Genomic DNA, 23,061 nt, shown 5'->3' with positions numbered 1-23,061 from the left:
AATGCACTACAATTCTATCATCAGTTGTAAGACAAAAGCCATGTTAACATGTTGAGTGGAGACACTGCCAGATTTAATTCAGTATCTCTATCTGAAATGTAAGCAACACAAAGAAAAATGGTTGGTATGAACTAACTGTCTCTACCTGAAGCATTAAGTTGACTTTTTTATGGCTGCGGTTAGATCTGTATTTTAACAAACATTCAGATGGAAAGGCCTTGCTTGCTCTCTCTGGTGAATCGAAGATATTTCACAACGTTACGTTCCCGTACATCCTGGCCAATATTTATCCCTCAAGCAGCATCAATAAAACACTATAGTTATGTTTATTTGAGTTTTATTTCGTTTATGTGAGCTTCCTACATGCAAATTTGCTGCCCTGTTGGATAACAATGACTAAACTTCTAAATGCTCTTCTGATATGCTGAGGTTGTAAAATGTTCCTTTTAACTACAATCAAACTACTACCCCAAATCACTGTATAATAAATAAGAAAATAGTGATTTTATTTTCACTGAGCCGAATATTTTGCTAGATGTAAAGAGTGATTATTGCTTGAGCTCCACAGATGTTAATTGAATCATGGATTAAAATTAATGTTTCATTAATGTCTGGACTTCAATTAAAATTGTATTGTTTTGAGAGAACTGTTGCGAGTTAAATAGAAATTATTTTGGAGAAACAAATCTGATTTAGAATGTTAAACATACTTGATGTACTGTAAAGCTAGAGCTGAATCAAACCATCGGTACTGTTTTGCTACAGAACAGTTCTGTATAATTATTTTTTTTTTAAAATACACCTATTTATTTAGTAGATGAGCAAAATTGGCAAGCAAAAGGTTAAACAACACTGTTTTGACAAAAGCTCTAAGGCTGAGACAAACCTACCTTTTTCCACCCCATTCCTGTAACAAACTTGTTGCTAGTCCTGTCTGCATCATTCTCACTCTCCCAATAATACTTGGCCTTGAGCCAAAGGTATCATCTTACATCCAAGATAAAAAGGGATCATTTTTGAGGGCAGATTCACCACCCCCACCCCAGATCACTAAACATAAATCTTACATTTTATAGTACCACATTCCCTGTTACCTCCAAACTGATTTCCATGAAAAGTAGTAATGAGTCAATAGCGAGAGATTCTGTACAATACTAGCACATTTAGGGCACAGACAGCAGGTTTCATTTCAGATTATTTCTGCTCTGGCAACTGCAGTAGAAATATGGCACCACACTTTGTCTCATGAGATTCAGACAGATTTACAGTAAAAGTATGACAAAGTAACCAAAGCTATTGAGAAACCTATCTTAAGAGAACTGCTGTAAAAAATACTTGAATCAAACGTCTTTTCTGATCTAAAATGCAAAAGGAAACAAAGTACAGCAGGGAAAACCGGGATCTCCACATTCTTTAAATATTTCATCCCAAAAAGCTTTGTTCATGTCCATACTAACCCCAAACAATAAGTAATATGATTAACAGCAAAGGCATCTTGTTACTCCATACACCCCACCTGACATTAACCACTGCTAATAAATAGTCAGGTAGCCAATATCTTTTCATTTTTTTTCACAAATTTCAAGCACATATAATATGTTCAAATTCAACTTGTAAACTTCATATGTAGACAGGGTGATTAGGAAAGTATTTAACATGCTTGTATTCATTGCACAGACCATTGTGTATAGGAGTTAGGATGTCATGTTGAGATTGTACAGGACGTTGGTGAGGCCTCTTCTGGAGTACTGTATCCATTTCTGGTCGCCCTGTCATAGGAAGGATATTATTAAGTTGGAGAGGGTTCAGAAAAGATTTACCAGGATGTTGCCAGGAATGGAGGATAGGAGTAATAAGGAGAGGCTGGATAGACTGGAACTTGTTTTTCATTGGAGCGTAGGAGGTTAGGGGGTATCCTTGTAGAGGTTTATAAAATCATGAAGGGTATAGATAGGGTGAATAGCAGGTGTCATTTCTCTAGGCTGGGGGATTTCAATCAAGGGGGCATATTTTTTCAGGTGAGAGGAGAAATTTTGCTTCCAGAGGAAGTGGTGGATGTGAGTATAGTTACAACATTTAAAAAGACATTTGGATAATTACATGAAAAAGAAATGTTTGGAAGGATATGGACCATGCACAGGTCAGTGAAGCTAGTTTAGTTTGGCATTATGCTCAACATGGACTGGTTGACTGAAGGGCCTGTTTCCATTCTGTATGACTGAATCACTCTATAACTTTTTCACAAATTCATTTTTTTAAGGGCATATGCAAAATCATCCCCAACAGCATGAATTACCTATTCCTTTACAAACACATGCAACACGTCCTATGAAGCTTTCATTTTATCCCAATAAAAATCAACATTCTTAAAATTTAAGAACAATGTACATGTGTTACTGTGTACAGACAAAATGATTTACAAAATGATTTTCAAAAGATATTCAGTCGTTTTTCTCTCACTCCAGTTACATTTCATGAATTTTAAATTATGAAGTAATTACTATTCAAATTATGTGCCTGCTCCAAAAAAAATGTTCTTTTCTAGATTTGTTCATTTTAGAAGTAAGATTGATCACCTGAAAGTAGCAAACAACTTCTTTCTTTGAATATACGTTGTGCATTGATCCTCCAAATTGCTATTATGCCTGGGAGCACAATAATTCGTATTTGCATCAGCTGCATTAAGCATCTTCTTACATTTCAAAACTAGGTTTAGTAAGATTTAACTTGCCTAACAGCCAAAATTGCAATAGCAACTTGTGTAATCTACAAACAACAGACAGTGTCTGCCATCTTCCTTTGATAGAGAAAGCAATGTATCAGCTAACTCTGATAAATAATTTTAAATCAGCTGGTAGCATTCTAAACATAGAAAATAAGACTGGAGATTTAGGAAACATTCTAAGTCCAGTATTCTGACAAATGGAACTAACTACACCAGGAAACACTCTGATTCTGTTCCATAACCACTATATTCTGACTTACTGTAAATCAGATGGCATGGAAAATGAGATGAGATAGAAAATAATCAAAGGCTTTAAAAGGTCTCAAAAAACTAACATAAGTGGTTTCACATACATAAAATTATCTAAATATAAATAAAAGTAGAATGTCAGAAAATGATTAAACTCAAACTAAGATTCTAAATGCAGTAGTCTCTGACAATTGTTAAACATTGAACTAATATTTCTTAAGAAACCTATTATTTATTATTCAGAGTATTTTTCCAATACACATACAAACTCATATGAATAGAACAAATTGCATACTGAACACAAATATATCCTACCTGGCAAGGATAAAGAAATATTTCCAAATCCAAACATTCCATAATTTAGACTGTAAGGCAGGTTCATATATACACAAGTACTAATCACTCTTTGCTGAGTTTCTCCTCAGAGAGTTGAGTCCTGTGTTGTAGTCTGTGGTAACAAAACTAGCAGATTCGGAGAATTATGCTGATGCAGAGTAGAAACTAGCACAAAAAAGGCACTTACTGTTAGTCATGTGACTCAGGGAGGTGTACTGGCCATTGGGCGTGCTTGTGGTGGGGACCACCACCCGTGAATGCTCCATCTTGGGGGAGAAGTCATCACTACCTGTTATGAAGAGGTCAGTCATCACACCATAGTTAATAAAGCATAGTTCTTGTTGCCAATAAAGTATTCTTGTGCAATATGAACGTTTGTGTTCTCAGTGTGTATTCAAACATTTAAAATAACACTGCATAAACCCAGAATTATTAGAGTGATTTATCTGTAAGGGAATTTATTATGCATCCTGTCTAAAAGACTGTTTCACTTTAAGATGTTCACTTCCTTTGGATGATACGAATTTAAGAACATTAATTTAAAAAAAACATTGACTGTAATTTTTGAGTGCACAATTATCTACATTCTGCCAGAAGCTCGGCAACATTTAGTTAAAAAAAACTGTTTAAAAACTCACCACCACCAGTGATAGGGCCATCAGTAACCTCTGTTTCCATCTTCAAAGTGCAGTGCTGTAAGAAAAATTGGCAGAAAATGTCATGCCGGATGTCTTATTTGTTACTGAAATGTGCTAACGGTAATCAAAAGACACCTGTGATCATGGAACGTTATCTTTTTAATGATACTACACTGACTGTATGGTGTTGCATGATACAAGTTCAACTTCCAAGAGGCTGAATATTTTAAAGGCATTTTAGAAACTGTATAATTATATGACAATGTAAACCAATCCTGGTACTGAATACTATGCATATCATCAGTATTAAATTGTTGAGGCACATTTCCTGGTTTTCTTACTGTTGTGGACAGTCATGGATTATGCCAGTGACATGCATACAATTTACAAAGTTGCATGAAGTGAATTCAATAGCTGTTGGAAACTATTAGTGTTACTGATTAGAAAATTCATGGAATAATTTCCATTAACACTTCTTTAGCCTATCAAGATGGGTTGCTGTTCATTCTTAATCATTTGATATCATAAAATTTTCTAGGTCTGCCATAGCAAAACATACATTTTAAACTTGTTTTGGTTACTTTAATTCTTTTAGCCAATTAATAATAAAAGCCAGTCATTATAATTATCGAAACTAGTTTTATTTGCCATAATTCTGTACCTCTATTTAAACCAATCTGTAAAATTCACAATTCATTGAAGATCAAACTAAACCAAATAAGCTCAAAATAGCAAAGAAAAATATAGAAATCAAAGGTTTTTTGTCTGGACTAATAATTTTACATCAATCTTGAGAGATTACCAATGAGACTGAATGAGGATCTAATATATCGAGAATAGTTGACGAGTTTCAAAAACAATGTGGCACGAAGGGTTAACAGTTGTGTATTAATCTGAAGAATGTATTTATTTCTATTGATCTCAACATATTTTTAGCCATGATGACAGGAAAATTGCGTTACTTACTGGAATAGGGTTGTTTCTCCACTTGCCTCCAACTACTTCCCTGAAAATTGCGAATTATATGTTCCTGTTTTTGCTATGTTTTATATAGTATCAGACATACTATTTACATCACAAATATCCTGGAATAAGTTTTAACCTAACGACAATCTATAGCCTAAGTCAATTATTATGTATCTAAAAAGTAACAGTTAAAACGCGATATTTACATTGAGTAAATATGCCCAATTGCTCTATTACCACTACTAATACACACGGACAAAATCGACCGAATGGAACCCAGCTCCTCTGAGTAAAGGCTGAAAACCGCGTCAGACACTGCAACAAACAGGAAGAAAAGTCCCACCAACAAAAATGGTTAAAACACTCCAGTACCGTTTACGTTCGCTCACGCCAAGATAGCCTACACATCAGATATAAAGCGTCAAAATCAGGCGACTGTCAGCTCTTACTGGTGTTAAGGTTAGAGTGCAAGATATGGAATGGGTGTTGGAAAAGTGTCCAGGAATGTCAACGTACACTAAGTACTTCGGAAGAGAAGGAGGTCAGAGCCTCGGCAATGCGATTAACAAAAAAAAGTTGATACACCGGTTCCTAAGGAATCGACGAGAAGGCGAGCAGGCGTATAGATTCAGGGCAAGTTACTAGGATTGTTTAAATGGCCCGTGGCAAAATATTCTTTCTTTCAATGGTATGTGACAGGTCAAGTGCTGAAAAAACATTTCCTTTGACACAGACATATCAGTCGAGAATGAGCAGGAGGTAATCGTTGGACAATACTAGTGATCACGGTAAACTAATTTACTGTACTGTGATTCCTTAATAACTGTGGTAAATGATGTGAGTGCAACTGCTATTTAAAAAAGACCCGGTACTATCTCAGCAATCATACAAATACGACGGGATTTGCTTGGGACTGCAACAAGTCATTTGGTCCGTGCGGGCACTTCACTGAATAAAAATCTCCGCTGTTTCAAAATTGTTCTAATTGATTTTTCTGATTAGTGCGGAAACAAGCCCCATGATTACCTTAGTAATGGGCTACGATCAAATAAATCCATCACAATTCCCTTTAATATTACATGGAGACGAACTGTTGGATGTGAAACGCTGCTAATCCAGCAGCCACTTCCTCCATCTTCACCATGGTAGTATGGGAGTTTGTCAAGCTCCGAGAAACCGAACGGCGCGGTTCTACCTCTCGGCGATCGACTAGAGCAAAGATGCATTCAGCTGACACAAGGGAAACATCAAATGTAAGAACCACACAGAACCCCAGCCAAAAGTGTAGTACATAAAACTTTTGCAGCTCCTGAACAGATCTATCCCCAACAATACTAGCAACACTCCTTCTATAACCATTCAATAAATCTTGAGTGCGTTGGAAATCAGTATTAAATTGTCGATAATGACTGATATTAAACCTATTGAGGCAATTGATATCCAGTGAAATACTAAATTAAAAACCGAAAGGACGGCGGATGCAGTAGATCAGAAACACAAACAGAAGTGCTGAAAAAGCTCAGCAGCAGCATCTGTGAAGAGAACTCAGAGTTTACCTTTCGGGTCCGTGAAGGGTTCACCGGACTCGATACGTTAACTCTGATTAAATTTAAAGTTTAAGTAAACTAATGAGTAAGCGTAAATAGTTTGTGTGGAAAAACTCAATAAACCTAACTGGCTGTCTTTTAATGTGGATTTTAAATGTTTTGGAAATGTCAAACTAGAACCTGTGCCATAATGGTTATAATCTCCAATAATTTAAGTGACATTGTGATTCATATTGTTGAATTCTGGATTTTGACTGACTTGAGGTGGGGGCGGCGGCGGTATCTTTTGCGATTCTGGCAATTAGTTTATATTAGTTGCAGAAACCTTCTAATGCACCAACTTGAAAAAAGCCTTGCTGCATTATACAATACGATCATTGTAACCATTACTGTCTGCCATTCGCTGACATTGTGCACATATTATTTAATTTATATAAAATCACATTATAAACCAATGTGGAATTCTTTGTAGGATTTTAATTGAAATAAAGTGTAATCTTAAAATGATTCAAAGATCGATTTATTTTATTGTGTATTTTAGTACATTTATACATGTAACCACATTATTCACTGTGTCCTCATTTTCACCCACTCACACTTCGTCCATAGTATTAGCTGATGTACAAAAACACAATCTTGGTTCAGATGGTCAATAATACTTTCAGATTATAAATTGAATACATAAACCACTTTTTTTATATATGAAGTACTAACATCCTCAACAATATTATACCAGGCTGCCATCTACAAGTGATCTAGTCACTCGTCAGAATCAACACAAATTAGTCAGCAAAGTAGAAAAGGGTGAATGCTTTATATTGGTGAGAAAGCCATATGTTTTCCTTAGTATTTTTTATGATTAAAAATTAAAATTCCTTGATATTTAAGCCCTCACCTTGATAATGAAGTACTTTTGAATTCTTGAAAGATTTTTTTTAAGTTATTTCAATCACACATGCCAACTAGGATCAATAATATTTTTCTGATAAATGCAATTACTATTCAAAAACTAATTGAGTTAACGTAATTTTTATATTAAAGAAATAGACCACTGTTCATGTTTTTTTCTCAGGGGAGTTGATTCTGAATTCCAGGTTTCTTAGGGTTTACATGAGCATTTTGATTTATATATGCCAAAATAGAATAAGGAAAAACATGAAGAAACAGAATGATTTCTCTGTACATCTCTTAAAGTCACATTTACTTTCTCATTTAAGAAATAATTCTATGTTAATGATTTATATCAATGTTGCAATAGCATATCATTTTCAGCAGATTTACCTCCAAATTCTTTTCAGAATACCTTAAGCCTAGACAAGTCTGTATACTGAACTCTGACTGAAAGTCTGGAATGAGTTGCCTGTAAATTTAAATACATCTTTTCTTAAGACCCATTTATATAGCTTGCATTGGCAGGAGAAAAAGCTCTCGGCTTACTTATAATTGGAAAGGTCAAAGTTTATCAACAAATCCTTTTTAGCGACTAATAAATTGCCATTGCGCAGTGAAGCTCTTTCACATACTGTACGAAATAGCAAGGTGAATGACCGGTACATCAGAAACCATCTCTATAGTGCCACCTACTAGCTGCATTTTCTAACTGCATGGTGACAGACAACTGTTTACATGCAATATTTAAATCCTGTTTAAATAGTTATTATGAAACATGCAGAATTCTCTGGATCCTCGAGCAACTACATTCCAATCTCCTAAACAATGCTGTGAGCAATCCAATTAAAAATTCTTAGAGGAATTAAAAGATTAATGTTTCATTACTTCTTTTTTGTCCTAGAAATTTTGTAACTGAGGTAAAGATGGAAAGTCAAAGATTAGCTAATTGTGTAACAACTAGTCTGATATACTATAAGACCATAAGATATAATAACAGAAGAAAATCACTCAGTTCATCCAGTCATTCGTTGAGATCTTGGCTGACCTAATAATCTTCAACTCCACTTTCCTGCCTCTTCCTGAGAGCTCTTGATGCATTTCCAAATTAAAAATTTGTCTATCTCAGGATGAATGATCCAGCCTTCACAGCCAAATTCCTCCTCATCTAACTTACATCATACATACATGCATGCATGTGGGACAGTTTTATCAAACAATATGTTTCACATCCAATCAGGGAACAAGCTATTTTAGAACTGGTGCTGTATAATGAGGCTGGTTTAATAAAAAATGTCAGAAGAAAAGATTCCTTTGGTAACAATGTTAATAACATGGCAGAATTTAGCATTTGCTTGGAGAGGAAAGAACTGGTGTTGAAAATAACTGTGTTAATCTTAAATAAGGGTAATTACAAAGGAATGAGGGTGGAGCTGTTGGAGTGGATTGGGAAGGGAGTTTAGCAACAAAAATGGCTGAAGGATAATGGGAGACATTTAGAAAATAATTCATGGGTCACAGTAAAGATCCAGTATGAAGGATTCTAAGAAGGGATAAACCAAGAATGGTTAACCAGGGCAGTTAAGGCAAGCAACAAATTGAAAACAAAATGGCAAAGGTTAGTGGTAAGCCAGAGGATTGAGAAGCTTTTAAATACCAACAAAAAGACAACCAAAAATAGTCAAGAGAAAGAAAGTAAACTTTAAGCGTAAAGTTGCAATTGCTATCAAAACAAATAGATGAATTTCTTGAAATATATAAAACTGAAGACAGAAGCTACAATTACCATAGGCTCCTGACACAATGAGGCTGGCAAAATAATAATTGGAAGCCAGGAAATAGCAGAGGAATTGGATAAATTATTTACATTTATCTTCACAATAGAAGACACAAATGGAATTCCAAAATTACAAAATATTCAAAGAGCAAAAGGAGGGCAGGAAATAAATTAAATAACCATAACTAGAGAAAAAAAACACTAGGGAAACTAATGAGGATTGATGTGAGCATAAGAGGTATAGTTAGTAAGTTTGCAGATGACAACAAAATTGGAGGTGTGGTGGACAGCAAAGAAGGTTACTTCAGATTACAACGGGATATTGATCAGTTGGGCCAATGGGCTGAGAAGTGGCAGATGGAGTTTAATTTAGATAAATGTGAGGTGCTGCATTTTGGGAAAGCAAATCTTAGCAGGACTTATACACTTAAATGGTAAGGTCCTCAGGAGTGTTGCTGAACAAAGAGACCTTGGAATGCAGGTTCATAGCTCCTTGAAAGTAGAGTCACAGGTAGATAGGATAGTGAAGAAGGTGTTTGGTATGCTTTCCTTTATTGGTGAGAATATTGAGTACAGCAGTTGGGAGGTCATGTTGCAGCTGTACAGGACATTGGTTAGGCCACTGTTGGAATATTGCATGTAATTCTGGTCGCCTTCCAATCGGAAAGAAGAAGTTATGAAACTTGAAAGGGTTCAGAAAAGATGTTGCCAGGATTGGAGGATTGAGATATCGGGAGAGTTTGAATATACTGGTGCTGTTTTCCCTGGAGCGTTGGAGACTGAGGGGTGACCTTTTAGTGGTTTATAAAATCATGAGGGGCATAGATAGGATAAATAGACAAAGTCTTTTCCCTGGGCTGCAGAAGTCCAGAACTAGAGGGCATAGGTTTAGGGTGAGAGGAGAAAGATATAAAAGAGACCCAAGAGGCAACTTTTTCACGCAGAGGGTGATACGTGTATGGAATGAGCTGCCAGGGGATGTGGTGGAGACTGTTACAATTGCAACAATTAAAAGGCATTTGGATGGGTATATGAATAGAAAGGGTTTGGAGGGATATGGGCGGGGTGCTGGCAGGTGGGACTAGTTTGGGTTGGGATATCTGGTCGGCATGGACGGGTTGGACTGAAGGGTCTTTTTCCATGCTGTACATCTCTATGACTCTATGTTGTACATCTTATGACTCTATGACTCTAAAGACCAATAAGAACCTGATGGGGTGCGTTCTAAGTGCTTGAGGAAGTAGCTGAAAAGAAATAGATGCACTGATAATAATCTTCCAGGAATCCTTGTATTATGGAAAAGTCCCAAAGGTTTGGAAAACTAGCAATATAATACCCTTACTTAAAAAGAGAAACAGACCAACAATGGGTAACTATAGGTCAACTAGTTTAACATCTGTTATGGAGAAAAAAAATTAACATCTCTTATAAAGGATGTCATAGCACAACTGTCAGAAATGCATAACATGATCAAGCAGAGCTGGCATGGCTTCAGCAAGGGGAAATCATGGCTGACAAACTTACTAGAATTCTTGAGGTGGTAACAGGCAGGATAGATTAAGGGGAAAATAGTGAATGTAACATATTTGGATTTTCAGGAGTTGTTTAATAAGGTACCACACATTAGATTACTTAATAAGAAAAAGGCCAATGGTGTTGAAAATATTCTAACTATGATAATATTCTAACTAAAAGAAGACAGAGTGGGATAAAGGTGGGGTGACATTTTCAGGATGGCAACTTGTAACTAAAGGTGTACCACAGTGATCAGTGCTAAGACCACAATTATTTATAATATATTAATGACTTGAATGAGGAAAGTGAATGTACGGTAACCAAGTTTGTTGATGAAACAAAAATAAGCGAGAAGGCAAGTGGTGAGGGTGACACAAAGAGGCCGCAGAAAGATACAGACAGATTAAATGAGTGGACTAAATCTTAGCAGATAGATTGTGAGGAAATATGAAGTTATGCACTTTGGCAGGAAGAATAGAAGAGCTGAATGTTATTTTAAATGGAAAAAGATTGCAGAAAGCTGCAGAAAAGAGAGATTTGGGAATCCTCAACCACGAATCATAAAAAACTAGCATCCAAATTCAGCCTGTAGTAGGCAAGTTAAATGAAATATTGGCTTTTATTTCAAAGGGAATAGAATATAAAAGTAAATATAAAGTCATCATAGTCTGACTAGACCATAGCCTGCTTTCTCGGAGATAACTGGTTATCCTGTGGGTCACCAAGCTTCTGGCAAGGGAGAGATTGAGAAGGACAATCTTTCATGGTAATCTCAGCTGGTGCAGGAATTGAATCCACGCTATTGCCATCACTCTGCATAGCAAACTGGCCATCCAGCCAACTGAACTAACTGGCATTCAGACCCCTATCAGATTCTTCTGTTTGTCTCGGTGGTGACACCACTGATCAGTGAGAAATCATAGTGAAATAACATTCCATGGGCAGTTTCCATTATTAATGGAATTTAACAATTGAGACTGGGAAAAGTCAACAGGGAGGATTCACAAAGAAATGTTTAACATGTAAGTAAATAATTGCAAGGAATTCTTATATATGTATACTATATATGAATGCAATCCATAAATGTATGATTCACATTTTTACTTTTTGTGAATGGTAAGGGCTTTTGTTAATTGTTAAAAAGAAAATAGGATAGTGAGGGATGAAGAAGTGACACTGTGGACAAAACAGTTAAAGAATGGCAGAAAAATTAAAATTAATATTTGGAATCTCTAATTATAAATTACAGTGAAAGTGAAGATGCAGACAAAGATTTAAAACAATTGTTAGTGGAACTCACAATGGTTAAGTCACTGGATTTGAGCTTGTATATTAGCCAGTTGAAGGAAATTAGATGACAGATAGCAATAGCTTTATTCACAATTTCTCAATCACCCCAAACTATATAAACTGAGGCTTGAAACAAGTGAATGTAACCATTGTTCAAGAATGATGATATGGATACATTGAGTAAATACAAAGCAGTTTGCGGGACATCAATTGTGCATAAATCAGCAGAACTCAGTTTAAGATCAAATTATACATTTAAAAATACATTTATTAATCAAGATAAAACAGCAATTTCTTTTCTACAAATATTTCAGTGACCTTTGACGAAATGTTTGATGTCACTCCATAAGCGGTCTGATAAAAACCATTAGGAAAATTTAAGTTTGAAACAAAATTTAACATCATGAATAGAAAGTTATCTGATGTATATAAGAGAAAGACCAACAGTTAATGTGTATTCTTCACACAAACACATTGTATGTGGTCAAACAAATGATGACTAGGTCAACTTTTGTTTTTAGTATATGGCATAGATCATTGATATAAAAGTGTGATATTTGGCAAACAGTGATGAGAATTGTAAAGAAATCATGAAAACTTAATTCTGCTTGATAATTTGCTTACGTACTGGAAGACAAAATGTAAAAAATCAAAAAGTACAGAGTTAAGACACTGGAGTGTGGAAGAACAAAAAAACCAGAAGCTAAAACGCTGAAGGTACAAATACTGAAAAGTTAAGAGAATTTTCAGGTTTGAAAATTTTGAGTACAAAGGAAGTTTGTATGCAACTTTGGGCTTTCCTATGTCAGAACATTCACTTCGAACCAAAGAGAGCATACAGCATAATTTTAGCAGAATGATGCTCGCAATGAACATCGTTAGCTGAGGAGAGACTTGCAATATGAGAAATATGTGCATTGACATGAATAAGGTAAAGAGGAAACTTATGAAGACTTTAATATTATTTTTGATATTTATAATAATTGTTCTTATTAAAATTGACAAATCAGTGATGAGATTATAAACTTAACACTCCCACAAATTGGGAGAATAAAAGGAATTCATCTGTTAGCACTTGAGGCAAAATGAAATGTTTTGCCAAAGTTGAGAGTGTGGTGCTGGAAAAGCACAGCAGGCAGCATCTAAGGAGCAGGAGAATTGACGTTTCGGGTATAAACCTTCATCAAGTTTGAGGCTTGTGGGCTAAGGGGTTGAGAGATAAATGGGAGGGGGGGGGTAGGGCTGGAGGCAGGGTAGCTCAGAATGCAATAGGTAGATGAAGGTGGGGGAGAAGGTGATAGGTTGGAGAGGAGGGTGGAGTGGATAGATGAGAAATACGATGGACAGGTCAAGAGGGTGGTGCTGAGTTGGAGGCTTGGGACTGGAATAAGGTGGGGGGGGAGGTGGGGAGGGGAAATGAGGAAACTGGCGAAATCCACATTAATCCTGTGTGGCTGTACGGTCCCAAGGCGGATGATGAGACGTTCTTCCTCCAGGCGTGAGGTGGTTAGGGTTTAGCGATGGAGGAAGCTCAGGACCTGCATGTCCTTGGTGGAGTGGAAGGAGGAAGTTGAAGCATTCAGCCATGGGGCGGTGGGTTGGTTGGTGGTGGGTGTCCCAAAGATGTTCTTTGAAATGATCTGTAAGGTGGCATCCTTCTCTATATTGGGTGCAATGGATACATTAGATGACATTTGTGGTGGTACAGGTTAAATTTATGTCAGATATGTAAGGATCCTTTGGGGTCTTGGACGCAGGTGAGGGGGGAGGTGTGGGCATAGGTTTTGCACTTTCTACGGTGGCAGAGCAAGGTGCCGGGAGTGGGTTGAGGGTTGGTGGAGAGAGTGTTGATCTGGCAAGGGAGTCGTGGAGGAAATGATCCCTCCAGAACACTGATAGGGGTGGGGAGGGAAATATATCCTGAGTGGTGTGGTCTGTTTGTAGGTGGCAGAAGTGATGGAGGCTGATGCGATGTATACAGAGGTTGCTACCTTCCCCTCATCCACACCCTCCTCCCATTTATCTCTCGAACCCTGGCCCACAAGTCTTATTCTCAATGAAGGGCTTATGCCCGAAACATAGATTCTCCTGCTCGTCAGATGCGGCCTGACTGACTATGCTTTTCCAGCACCACACTCTCGACTCTGATTTCCAGCATTTGCAGTCCTCACTTTTTCTCTGTTTTGCCAAAGGGTCTGGTTCAGACAGAAGTCAATATTTATTTTTGGGGAAAACTAGATAAATGCTTGAAGCAGATGGAAATACAAAGCAAGGGACAATTTTGGATTGCTTGAGTGAAAGGCTTCACAAAAGGAATTCTGTATTATAACCTCCTTTCAAATCTTAAGTTTGAGTATTTATTATCTCTGCCATTAAAGGTGGGCAGATTAATGATGTTGCTTCTATTAAGCCGTAAATAAATCTCAAAAACTAATAGACTACATTTTTTGAAGGATCCATTTACATTTGGATGAAGCGCAAATTGAATTTTTTTCAGAACCTTATGGGTGTTTCATTTAGAATTACTTTAGAATGTTGAGGATTGTCCCAGCCATCAAAATGTGAGCAAAGGTTTTAGAACAGGTAGCAGGATGTGGATTGGCTTGAGACCTCCTTGGGGAGATAGAAACTCAATATTTTTTCTTAGCTTAATAGATAGAGCTGGCTTGGAAAAGGATGAAGAAAGAGTAAGGGAACTGTAATAGCATGGAGTTAATGCAGTCTAGTGGAAGTGTGTGCTCCACCTTGTGTCCTCTTTATTTGTTAAATCATATTATGGGATGGAGTCTTGTGTCTGTAATGATTGTAGTGAGGTCAGCCAGCTGGACCTCGTAGAATATGAGTTCCTGATTGGACCAGATTAACAACCCCAATCATAGAGTCATAGATTTGTACAGCACAGAAACAGACTCTTAGGTCTGACTCTTCCATGCTGACCAGATATCCTAAATTAAGACCATAAGACATAGGAGTGGAAGTAAGGCCATTCGGCCCATCGAGTCCACTCTGCCATTTAATCAAGGCTGATGGGCATTTCAATTGCACTTACCTGGACTCTCCCTTTAGCCCTTAATTCCTTGCGAGATCAAGAATTTTGCAATCTCTGCCTTGAAGACATTTAATGTCCTGGCCTCCAATGTGCTTTGTGGCAATGAATTCCACAGGCCCACCACTCTCTAGCTGAAGAAATGTCTCCTAGTTTCTGTTCTAAATTGACCCCCTCTAATTTTGAGGCTTGCCAGCATCCACCCTTTCTAAGCCATGCATTATCTTGTAAGTTTCTACTAGATCTCTCCTGAACCTTCTAAACTCTAATGAATACAATCCCAGGATCCTCAGCCGATCATCATATGTTAGGCCTACCATTCTAGGGATCATGCGTGTGAATCTCTGCTGGACACCCTCCAGTGCCAGTATGGCCTTCCTGAGGTGTGGGGCCCAAAATTGGACACAGTATTCTAAATGGGGCTCTATTCCTGATGAAGGGCTTTTGCCTGAAACGTCGATTTTCCTGCTCCTCGGATGCTGCCTGACCTGCTGTGCTTTTCCAGCACTACTCTAATCTAGACTCTGGTTTCCAGCATCTGCAGTCCTTGTTTTTACCTAAATGGGGCCTAACTAGAGCTTTATAATGCGTCAGAAACAATTCGCTGCTTTTATATTCCAACCCTCTTGAGATAAATGACATTACATTTGCTTTCTTAATCACTGACTCAACCTGCAAATCAACCTACAGAGAATCTTGGACCAGCACTCCTAGATCTTTGTACTTTGGCTTTATGAATTTTCTCACCATTTCTTTTTTCCAAGGTGCAAGACCTCACACTTGCTCTCGTTAATTTAATCAACCATTTCCTGGACCATATTCCTAAACTGTCTAAATCTTTCTGCAGCCTCCCCACCTCCTCAGTACTACCTGCCTGTCTGCCTAACTTTGCATTATCAGCGAACTTCGCCAAAAGGAACTAGATTAAAAATTATTCTAGTTCCTTTTGCCAGCTATTGACCCATATTCCTTTAAACCTTTCCTATTTACGTACCCATTTGGATGCCTTTTAAATATTGTAGTTGCACCAGCCTCCACCACTTCCTCTGGCAGCTCATTCCATTGCACGAAAAAGTTGTCCCTTAGGTCCCTTTTAAATCTTTCCTCTCTCACCTTAAAGCTATGCCTTCTAGTTTTCAATGCCCTTAACTTGAGTAAATGACCTTGGCTATTCATCCCATCTATGCCACTCATGATTTTATAAACTTCTATAATGTCACATCTCAGCCTCCAACACTCCAGGGAAAATAGCCCCAGCCTGTTCAGCTGCTTCCTATTAGAAAAAAGCCTCCAACCCCTTCAACATCTTCTGAATTCTTTCAAGTATCACAACGTCTTTCCTATAGCAGGAAGACCAGAGTTAAATGCAGTTCTCCAGAAGTGGCTTAACAATTATCCTGTACAGCCACTATATGACGTCTCAATCTCAACTCCTCTACTCAATGTACTGACCAGTAAAGACAAGTGTACCAAATGCCTTCTTCACAACCAGTGTCTCCACTTTCAAGGATCTATGAACCTGCATCCCTTTGGTCTCTTTTTTCCGAAACAGTCCCCAGATCCTAACATTAAGTGTACAAATCCTACCCTGATTTACCTTACCAAAATGAAACACCTCACATTTATCAAATACCTCATATGGCAGAGGGGTAGGGCTCCTGTGCCAGAGCTTTTTTTTTTCTCCATCTCTTTTTTTTTAAACTTACATTGTCCTGAGGTTGGACAGCATCAGCGGTGGTGAGAGGGGATCTTGAACTGTCTCAAGCCAGGTCCAGGGCACAGCCCTTGGATGTGCTTACCGCGGATCATGAACAGCCCCAGGGTGTGGACCTCGAGCGGTCTTGAGTTGGACCCAGGGTGCAGACCTGCGATGAGTCTACTGCTGACCATGAGTGGGCTCATGGTGTGAACCCAGAGTGGTCTCAAGGTGGGCCCAAGGCGCTGATTCGTGAAGGGCCTACCTTGAGAGTGGGCCCAGGCCATGGACCTTGATTAAGCTCAGGATAAGAAAGAGTGAACCCTTACTTTTCCAGAGCAAGCATAGGACCTGGAATGTGCAGCTGCTATATTGGCAGAGGCAATGTAAGCCCAGCAGCAAAAGATGACACCTGAAGATCAAGCAACTTCATTGTTGGTTGGGTCTGGCACTAGCAGAAAGGCATCACAGCGACCTTGACAAGGTGGGCCCAGCGAAAAGAGAGTCAACTCTGACATTGGATTAGTCTGGTGCCAGCAGCAGTGAGGCACTGGTGGAGGAATATCAGCCCAGTGGCAAAGATGGTGCCTGGGAATCCAAGATGACGGCGTCCTGTTAGGATCACGTTTGCTGGGCTTCACGCTGCAACATCGGCACGACAGAGCCAGGACCCATCCCAAACACTTCACTGTGAGTAAAAACACAGTAAAGGAACTAGAAACCTGAAAAAGACTTATCTTTCTCTTTGCAGCTGGAGAATACAAAAGAAAGCCTCTGAAGCAGCCAACTTGCTTACTCACCAGACCCTGGTTGAGGAGCTAGGCAAACCTCATGAGGTCCTCAGGAGGCAGATCCAGGGGGAAAAAAAAAAAAGAGAAGCTGGCTCCTGTACCTGCTATGCTGCAATAATTGGGAAAAAGGACTGATGAGCTCAAACGTTCAGGCTGCAGTGGTAGAGGCAGCGCCTGACTCCTCCAAGAGCCAGAATGAAGCCCTGGAACACAGGTCTGTGGTCAGTTAGATCTGGTAGACTCTCTCGAAAACAGGGACAGAAGAAAGAACCTGCATGTTGTTGGCATACTGGAAGGGACAGAAGGTGAGCAGCTGGTTGAGTTCTTCGAGAAGTGGTTTTCCAGTAGCGAAAGGCAGGATAACAATGGAAAGAGCCCACCAGATCACGGCACGAAAGCCAGCGCCCACACCCTGTCCTGGTGAGGTTTCATCATTATAAAGACAAGCAGAGTGTCATGGAGCCTCTGAAGCCCAGGAGAGGGATTTGAGGGCATTGGTATGTGGTGGCACCACAGTCATGTTTTTTCAAGACTTCTTGGCAGCAGTGGGCCAGACGACTAAGTCCTACAATGGTGTCAAGAGGAGATTGAAAGAGCTTGGGATCTAGTATTCTTTAAGATATCCAGCAGTGCTTCAGATCAATCATAATGGAAGCATACATTTGTTTGACTCAGAGAAAACGGAGAACTTTGTGGACATGTTGACTGAAGTTGAACGGCCAAATAGGTGTAGAGGACAGAGCTGTTCGGGTTTGCTCTTCTTTGAAAAAGGACTTGGTGGAGTCTCCTTTCAGGTAATAAGTTGCGTGAAATGGTGTCCATGATGGATAGAATATTTATCTTTAATCCTTAAGTTATGTTAAGGGATGGGTGGCATTTATTTTTAGTTTACTTGTTTATAGTACTAACGTTGCTTTTGGGTTTTTTTTTTTCTCTATCGGGTAGTCGTTGTATGTGGCGTGACCTTAGCTGGTAGGAGTTGAGAGGGCAGTTGGGATGGTTAGTACAGTTGTAGGATGTGTAGGCACCCCCTTTGAATGGGGGTAAATTCCTCCAATAGCCTTTTGCGATGTTTTGTTTTTCTGTTTTTGCTGTACATCATTTTTATAAGTTTTCCAGATTTGTTGGCTGTAGTTATTTTAGTCCGTGTAGTTTTTGGGTTTTGTGGAATCTTTTGCAGTAAAGATGTGTAGTTTGGGTTCTTCCTCTCTGGAGTCTAAATGGTGCTATAGAAAGTTATGGCTAAGGATATGTTTAATTGGTGCACCTGCTACTTTCCAGCCTTAAAAGGGAGAGGGTGGATGTTGCCTTATTACAAGAAACACACTTGGATGATGCAGAGCATTTCAAGCTGCAACAGAATGAGTGAGATTGGGTTTATTTTTCATCTTTCAATGAGGAGTCGAGGGGTGTCCATTTTAGTTAGAAAGACTTTCCAAGTTAGAGTGCATTAAACACACACATGGGAGATCTGTAATCCTTAAAGCTTTGATACATGGGGAAAAATACGGGATCTTAAATGATTACTGTTCCCTGGCCCACCCCCATAAATTCTTGACAGACACACTTTCTGGACTGGATAACCTTGCATCTCAACACATCATCATAGAAGGAGTTTCAACTGTCTCATAGAACAGTGGACAGATTGACCAACGGCCCTTTGATACCTTCTTTGCAATCTAAACAATTAAGAAATTTGTGTGCTGAATTGGGGGTGGGAAATGTTTGGAGGCATCTTCCCCCTGTAGGCAGGGACTTGCATATTCTTTTTAAACCCACATAACTGCCATACCAGGATTGATCTGTTTCTGACCCCCACAGCACATCTGGGCTCGGTGCTGTTATATACAATTGGCAATATCACTATTTCCAATCACACCCCAGTGTATTTAATGGTCAAAAGTAAGGATACGCTGGTAGACACGAGACACTAGTGACTGGATCCCTTCATCTTCCAGGATATCAAATGTATTGAATTTTGTTTTTACTGGTTTGGGGCTTTTTTAGATATTAATTCAGGCTTAGCCAGTAGCCCACTCAGCCTTTAGGAAACAGTTAAAGTCTATGCTAAGGGGTTGGTTATTTCCTATTCAGCCAGTAAGAAGCGACCGACGGTGAGCAACACTTGCTTGAGACACTTCTGAAAATAGCTGAAAAGGCATATTTTGACAGGCCCTCACTGGTTAAACTGGAGGAGCATGGCGCTTCGGTCTACGCTGAATTCTATGCTTACACGGACAGCCAAGAGGGAGCTTACATTTGCAAGTTAAAGACTGTTTGAGCATGGGGATAAGCCAGGCAAGTACCTAGCATATCTTGCTAGGAAAAAGAGTGCCCCCCACCCCCCACCCCAGGCCATTACCTCGATCAGAGAGGATACTGGAAATTTGACTAAAGATTCAAAAAGGATTAATGCAGCATTCCAGAAACGTTACTCTGAATTATATCAACCTGAAAGCTGTGAGAGTGGGCGGGTTAGGATGGAGTCTTTTTTTTAAGAATTTGGACCTTCTGGGAGTGACCCCTGAACAACAGTCTCTCCTCAATGCTCCAATGTCAGAGCAAGAGATGCAGGAGGCTGTGAGGCAGCTCCAGAATGGAAAGGTGCCGGGTTCTGACAGGCTCCCCAGCGAACTCATAAGTATATTGTCATGGCCGATGCTTAGCATGTTTAATGACTCACATAATCGTGGCCTCCTCCCACCATCTTTAAGAGAGGCGAACATCTCTCTCATTCTTTTAAAAGGGAAGGCCCTGGAGGACTCTGCTTCCTATAGACCCATTTCACCCCTGAATGTTGACTTCAAAATCCTATCCAAGACTATGGCATTAAGGCTAGAAACTGTACTGCCCTCCATCATTAAGGAGGACCAGATGAGATTCCTAAAAGTTTGCAGATGGACGGACAATGTCAGGAGATTACTTATCATGATCAAGTATGTCAACAGCAATCGGTACAAGGATGGGTGATCTCCTTAGATGCGGAAAAAGCATTTGGCAGGGTCGAGTGGCCATATACTTTTCATTTCTTGAAGCGGTTTGGCCTGGGAGAGACCTTAATCAGGTAGGTGGAGGTTTTGCATAGCAATCCTCACCAATGGAATACGATCAAGCAATTTTAATAGTTGTAGGGGCAGTTCACAGGGCTGTCTGTCCCTTGTCACCATTGCTTTTCACATTGGTGATTGAATCGCTGGTGGAGGCAATATAGAGGGATCCCAATTTAATCGCTCCAGAAGTGGGGAAGAAGTCTATTAATATTGCACTGTATGCGGATGACATTCTCATCTTCTTATCAAACCCAACAGTCTCAGTGCCATACTTGATACAATGAATCAATCTAGTTGGTGGCTTCTCGGATTATAAGATCAATTCTGCAAAGTCAGAGGCCCTGCCCATGGGAGGTCTCCTGAGAGTGCCAGATCCTGATGGCAGATCTCTGTTCCCTTTTAGATGGTCAGGAGGGCTTTCTCTACTTTGGTATACTTATTACCCCCATTTTTGATTAGCTATTTAAAGCCAATTTTGCCCATTTATTCGATAGGATCAAGCAGGACCTTCATAGATGGGAGGCACCTCGGATTCTTGGTTAGGTTGGATAGCCCTCATTAAAATGAACATTCTGCCCCGCTTGTTGTATTCTATGCAAATGCTTCCTCTAATTTATACTAAGCAAATACTTAGGAGACTGAGCAGGTGGTTTAATTCTGGTTCGCGAGTGACCACTAATTAAATTGACTAAATTGCCGTTACCTTCCAGACTGGGAGGAGTGGGCTTCCCAGATATCAAAAATTATCAGCTAAGCTTGTTACTATCATACATGAATGATTGGGCCCGGGGGGACCCTCACTCATTTTGGTTGGACATCAAAGCATCTCAGGCAAGATGCCTCCTTATCAGTCTGTTGTTCTTAGACGAAATGAACAGTTAAATGAATATTGCCAAAGCCCAAGAGTCATCAATACTGTTAAGGCGTGGAGGGCAATGCGTCAGGGTGAGGGCAATATTGCCAAAATATCATTTTTGATACCCATGCTTGGTATGCCAGGCCTTCAGCCAGGGGTGATGAACTCTGGGTTTAAATTATAGGCAGCTAGGGGTGTGTCTTGCCTTGGTGATTTATTCAAAGGGGACATATTGATGTCCTTTGATCAGTTGGCTCAGAAATGCGAATTGCCCAGTAGGGATCTCTTTCATTTCTTTCAAATTAGAAACTTCATATAAAAAGAGACCACACTTCAAACTGATCCTTATAGGTCCGACATGGAGAAGAGGGTGTTGAGTGCTGAGGATACATTATCTGTTAGCAACACATCTATTGGGAGAGGATCCCTTGGACAAGACTGAATGGTTCTGTAGGGTGTGGGACAGGGAGTTAGACATTGAGATCTCTTCTGAAATATGGGATGATATTTGGGAAAATGCAAGAAGCATCTCAATTTGCAGCAGGACCCACACCTTGTAATGGAAGTTTCTCCACAGGGTCCATATGGCCCTAGACAGCCTCGCTAAATTTAAAGCAGGAGCATCTCCAATGTGTCCTAAATGTAAAGTGGACATGGGCATGCTTACTCATTGTCTTTGGTCTTGCAAAATAGAGAAGGCCTTGGGGATAGAGGTGGAGATGCACTCAGTATCTTTTCTTCTTTGTTAATTCACTTTCATTAGATGCAAACAAAAAACAGCTTTTCAGTATCCTCACTTTTTGTGCCAGAAAGAACATTCTATTAGGGTGGGTGTTGGAAAATCCCCTGGGACTGGCAGGCTGGCGTAAACTAGTCATGGAGCACAGCCCCTTGGACTTTCTTAAGAGTATAGTGCACCATAAAAGCGAGAATTTTTATAAAACGTGACGGCCTTTTTTGGACTACCTGCGTACAGATTTGTCCGCCATACTAATAAGAGCCATGGCAATTCTATGTAATGAATCTGTAATCTAGAGAGAAGGAACTATGAACATATGAACATGTATAAACTTACACGCTCGAAGATCGAGGGCTATTGCTTTGCTTTGCTAAGTTGTGTTATGGTTAATATCATTATTATTATTAAGATTTTTCTTCTTTTAGTTTAGTTGTTAGTTGATATATTTTTAGGAATTTAGCAGGTTTGTTTTTTAATATTAGTTTGAACGGTTTGGTTTTGTATTTGTTGTAATATTCAAAAGAAAAAAAAATTTCCTTTTTCTTAATAAAAATATATTTTTAAAATATATAGTGCCAGAGGATCAGCAACTTCAATTTTGATTGTATCCAGTATATATAGCGGCAAAGTGGTGGCGGAGGGCCTGTGGCACAGGCATCACTGGCGGTGATGAACTGGATCAGAACTGATGGACTTTTCAAACTACATATTTTTTTCTTTTCTTTCTTATTCTTACATTGTTCAAAATAGTGCCATTTTGAGATGACAAATAAAAGCTTTTCGCTGTATTTTATTGTATTCTTACTGTAAAGTACATGTGACAATAAAATCAAAATAGAAATTAAACTCAATCAGTTCCTTAGCCCATGTGATTAAGCTCCCATTGTACTTTGAGATAACCTCCTTCACTGTTCACTACACTACCAATTTTGGTGTCATCTGCAAACTTACT

The 23,061-nt window shown here is 39.0% G+C and overlaps 1 protein-coding gene across 13 annotated transcripts in view; it reads right to left on the bottom strand.

Moving 5' to 3' along the window:
* Positions 1 to 23,061, bottom strand: part of LOC140481931 (zinc finger protein Helios-like) — a 239,411-nt gene that overhangs the window by 102,249 nt on the left and 114,101 nt on the right. For 7 of the 13 annotated variants that reach the window (XM_072578632.1, XM_072578625.1, XM_072578624.1 and 4 more), the window contains 2 exons: positions 3,949 to 4,003; positions 3,498 to 3,599 (listed from right to left, as the gene is read on the bottom strand). In XM_072578632.1, the coding sequence (XP_072434733.1) occupies positions 3,498 to 3,599; positions 3,949 to 3,988 (142 nt within the window). In that variant the 5' untranslated portion in view covers positions 3,989 to 4,003. Of the gene's footprint in view, positions 1 to 1,679; positions 1,770 to 3,289; positions 3,422 to 3,497; positions 3,600 to 3,948; positions 4,004 to 4,914; positions 5,177 to 5,286; positions 5,458 to 5,940; positions 6,073 to 23,061 lie in introns of those variants that run through there. The other 6 variants (XM_072578636.1, XM_072578637.1, XM_072578630.1 and 3 more) reach the window with 5 other exon arrangements.

Source organism: Chiloscyllium punctatum, chromosome 10 (genome assembly GCF_047496795.1).
Source record: "Chiloscyllium punctatum isolate Juve2018m chromosome 10, sChiPun1.3, whole genome shotgun sequence".
Lineage (NCBI taxonomy): Eukaryota > Metazoa > Chordata > Chondrichthyes > Orectolobiformes > Hemiscylliidae > Chiloscyllium > Chiloscyllium punctatum.
The sequence above is the reverse complement of the archived record's forward strand: the minus strand, read 5'-3'. Positions and strand labels throughout refer to the sequence as shown.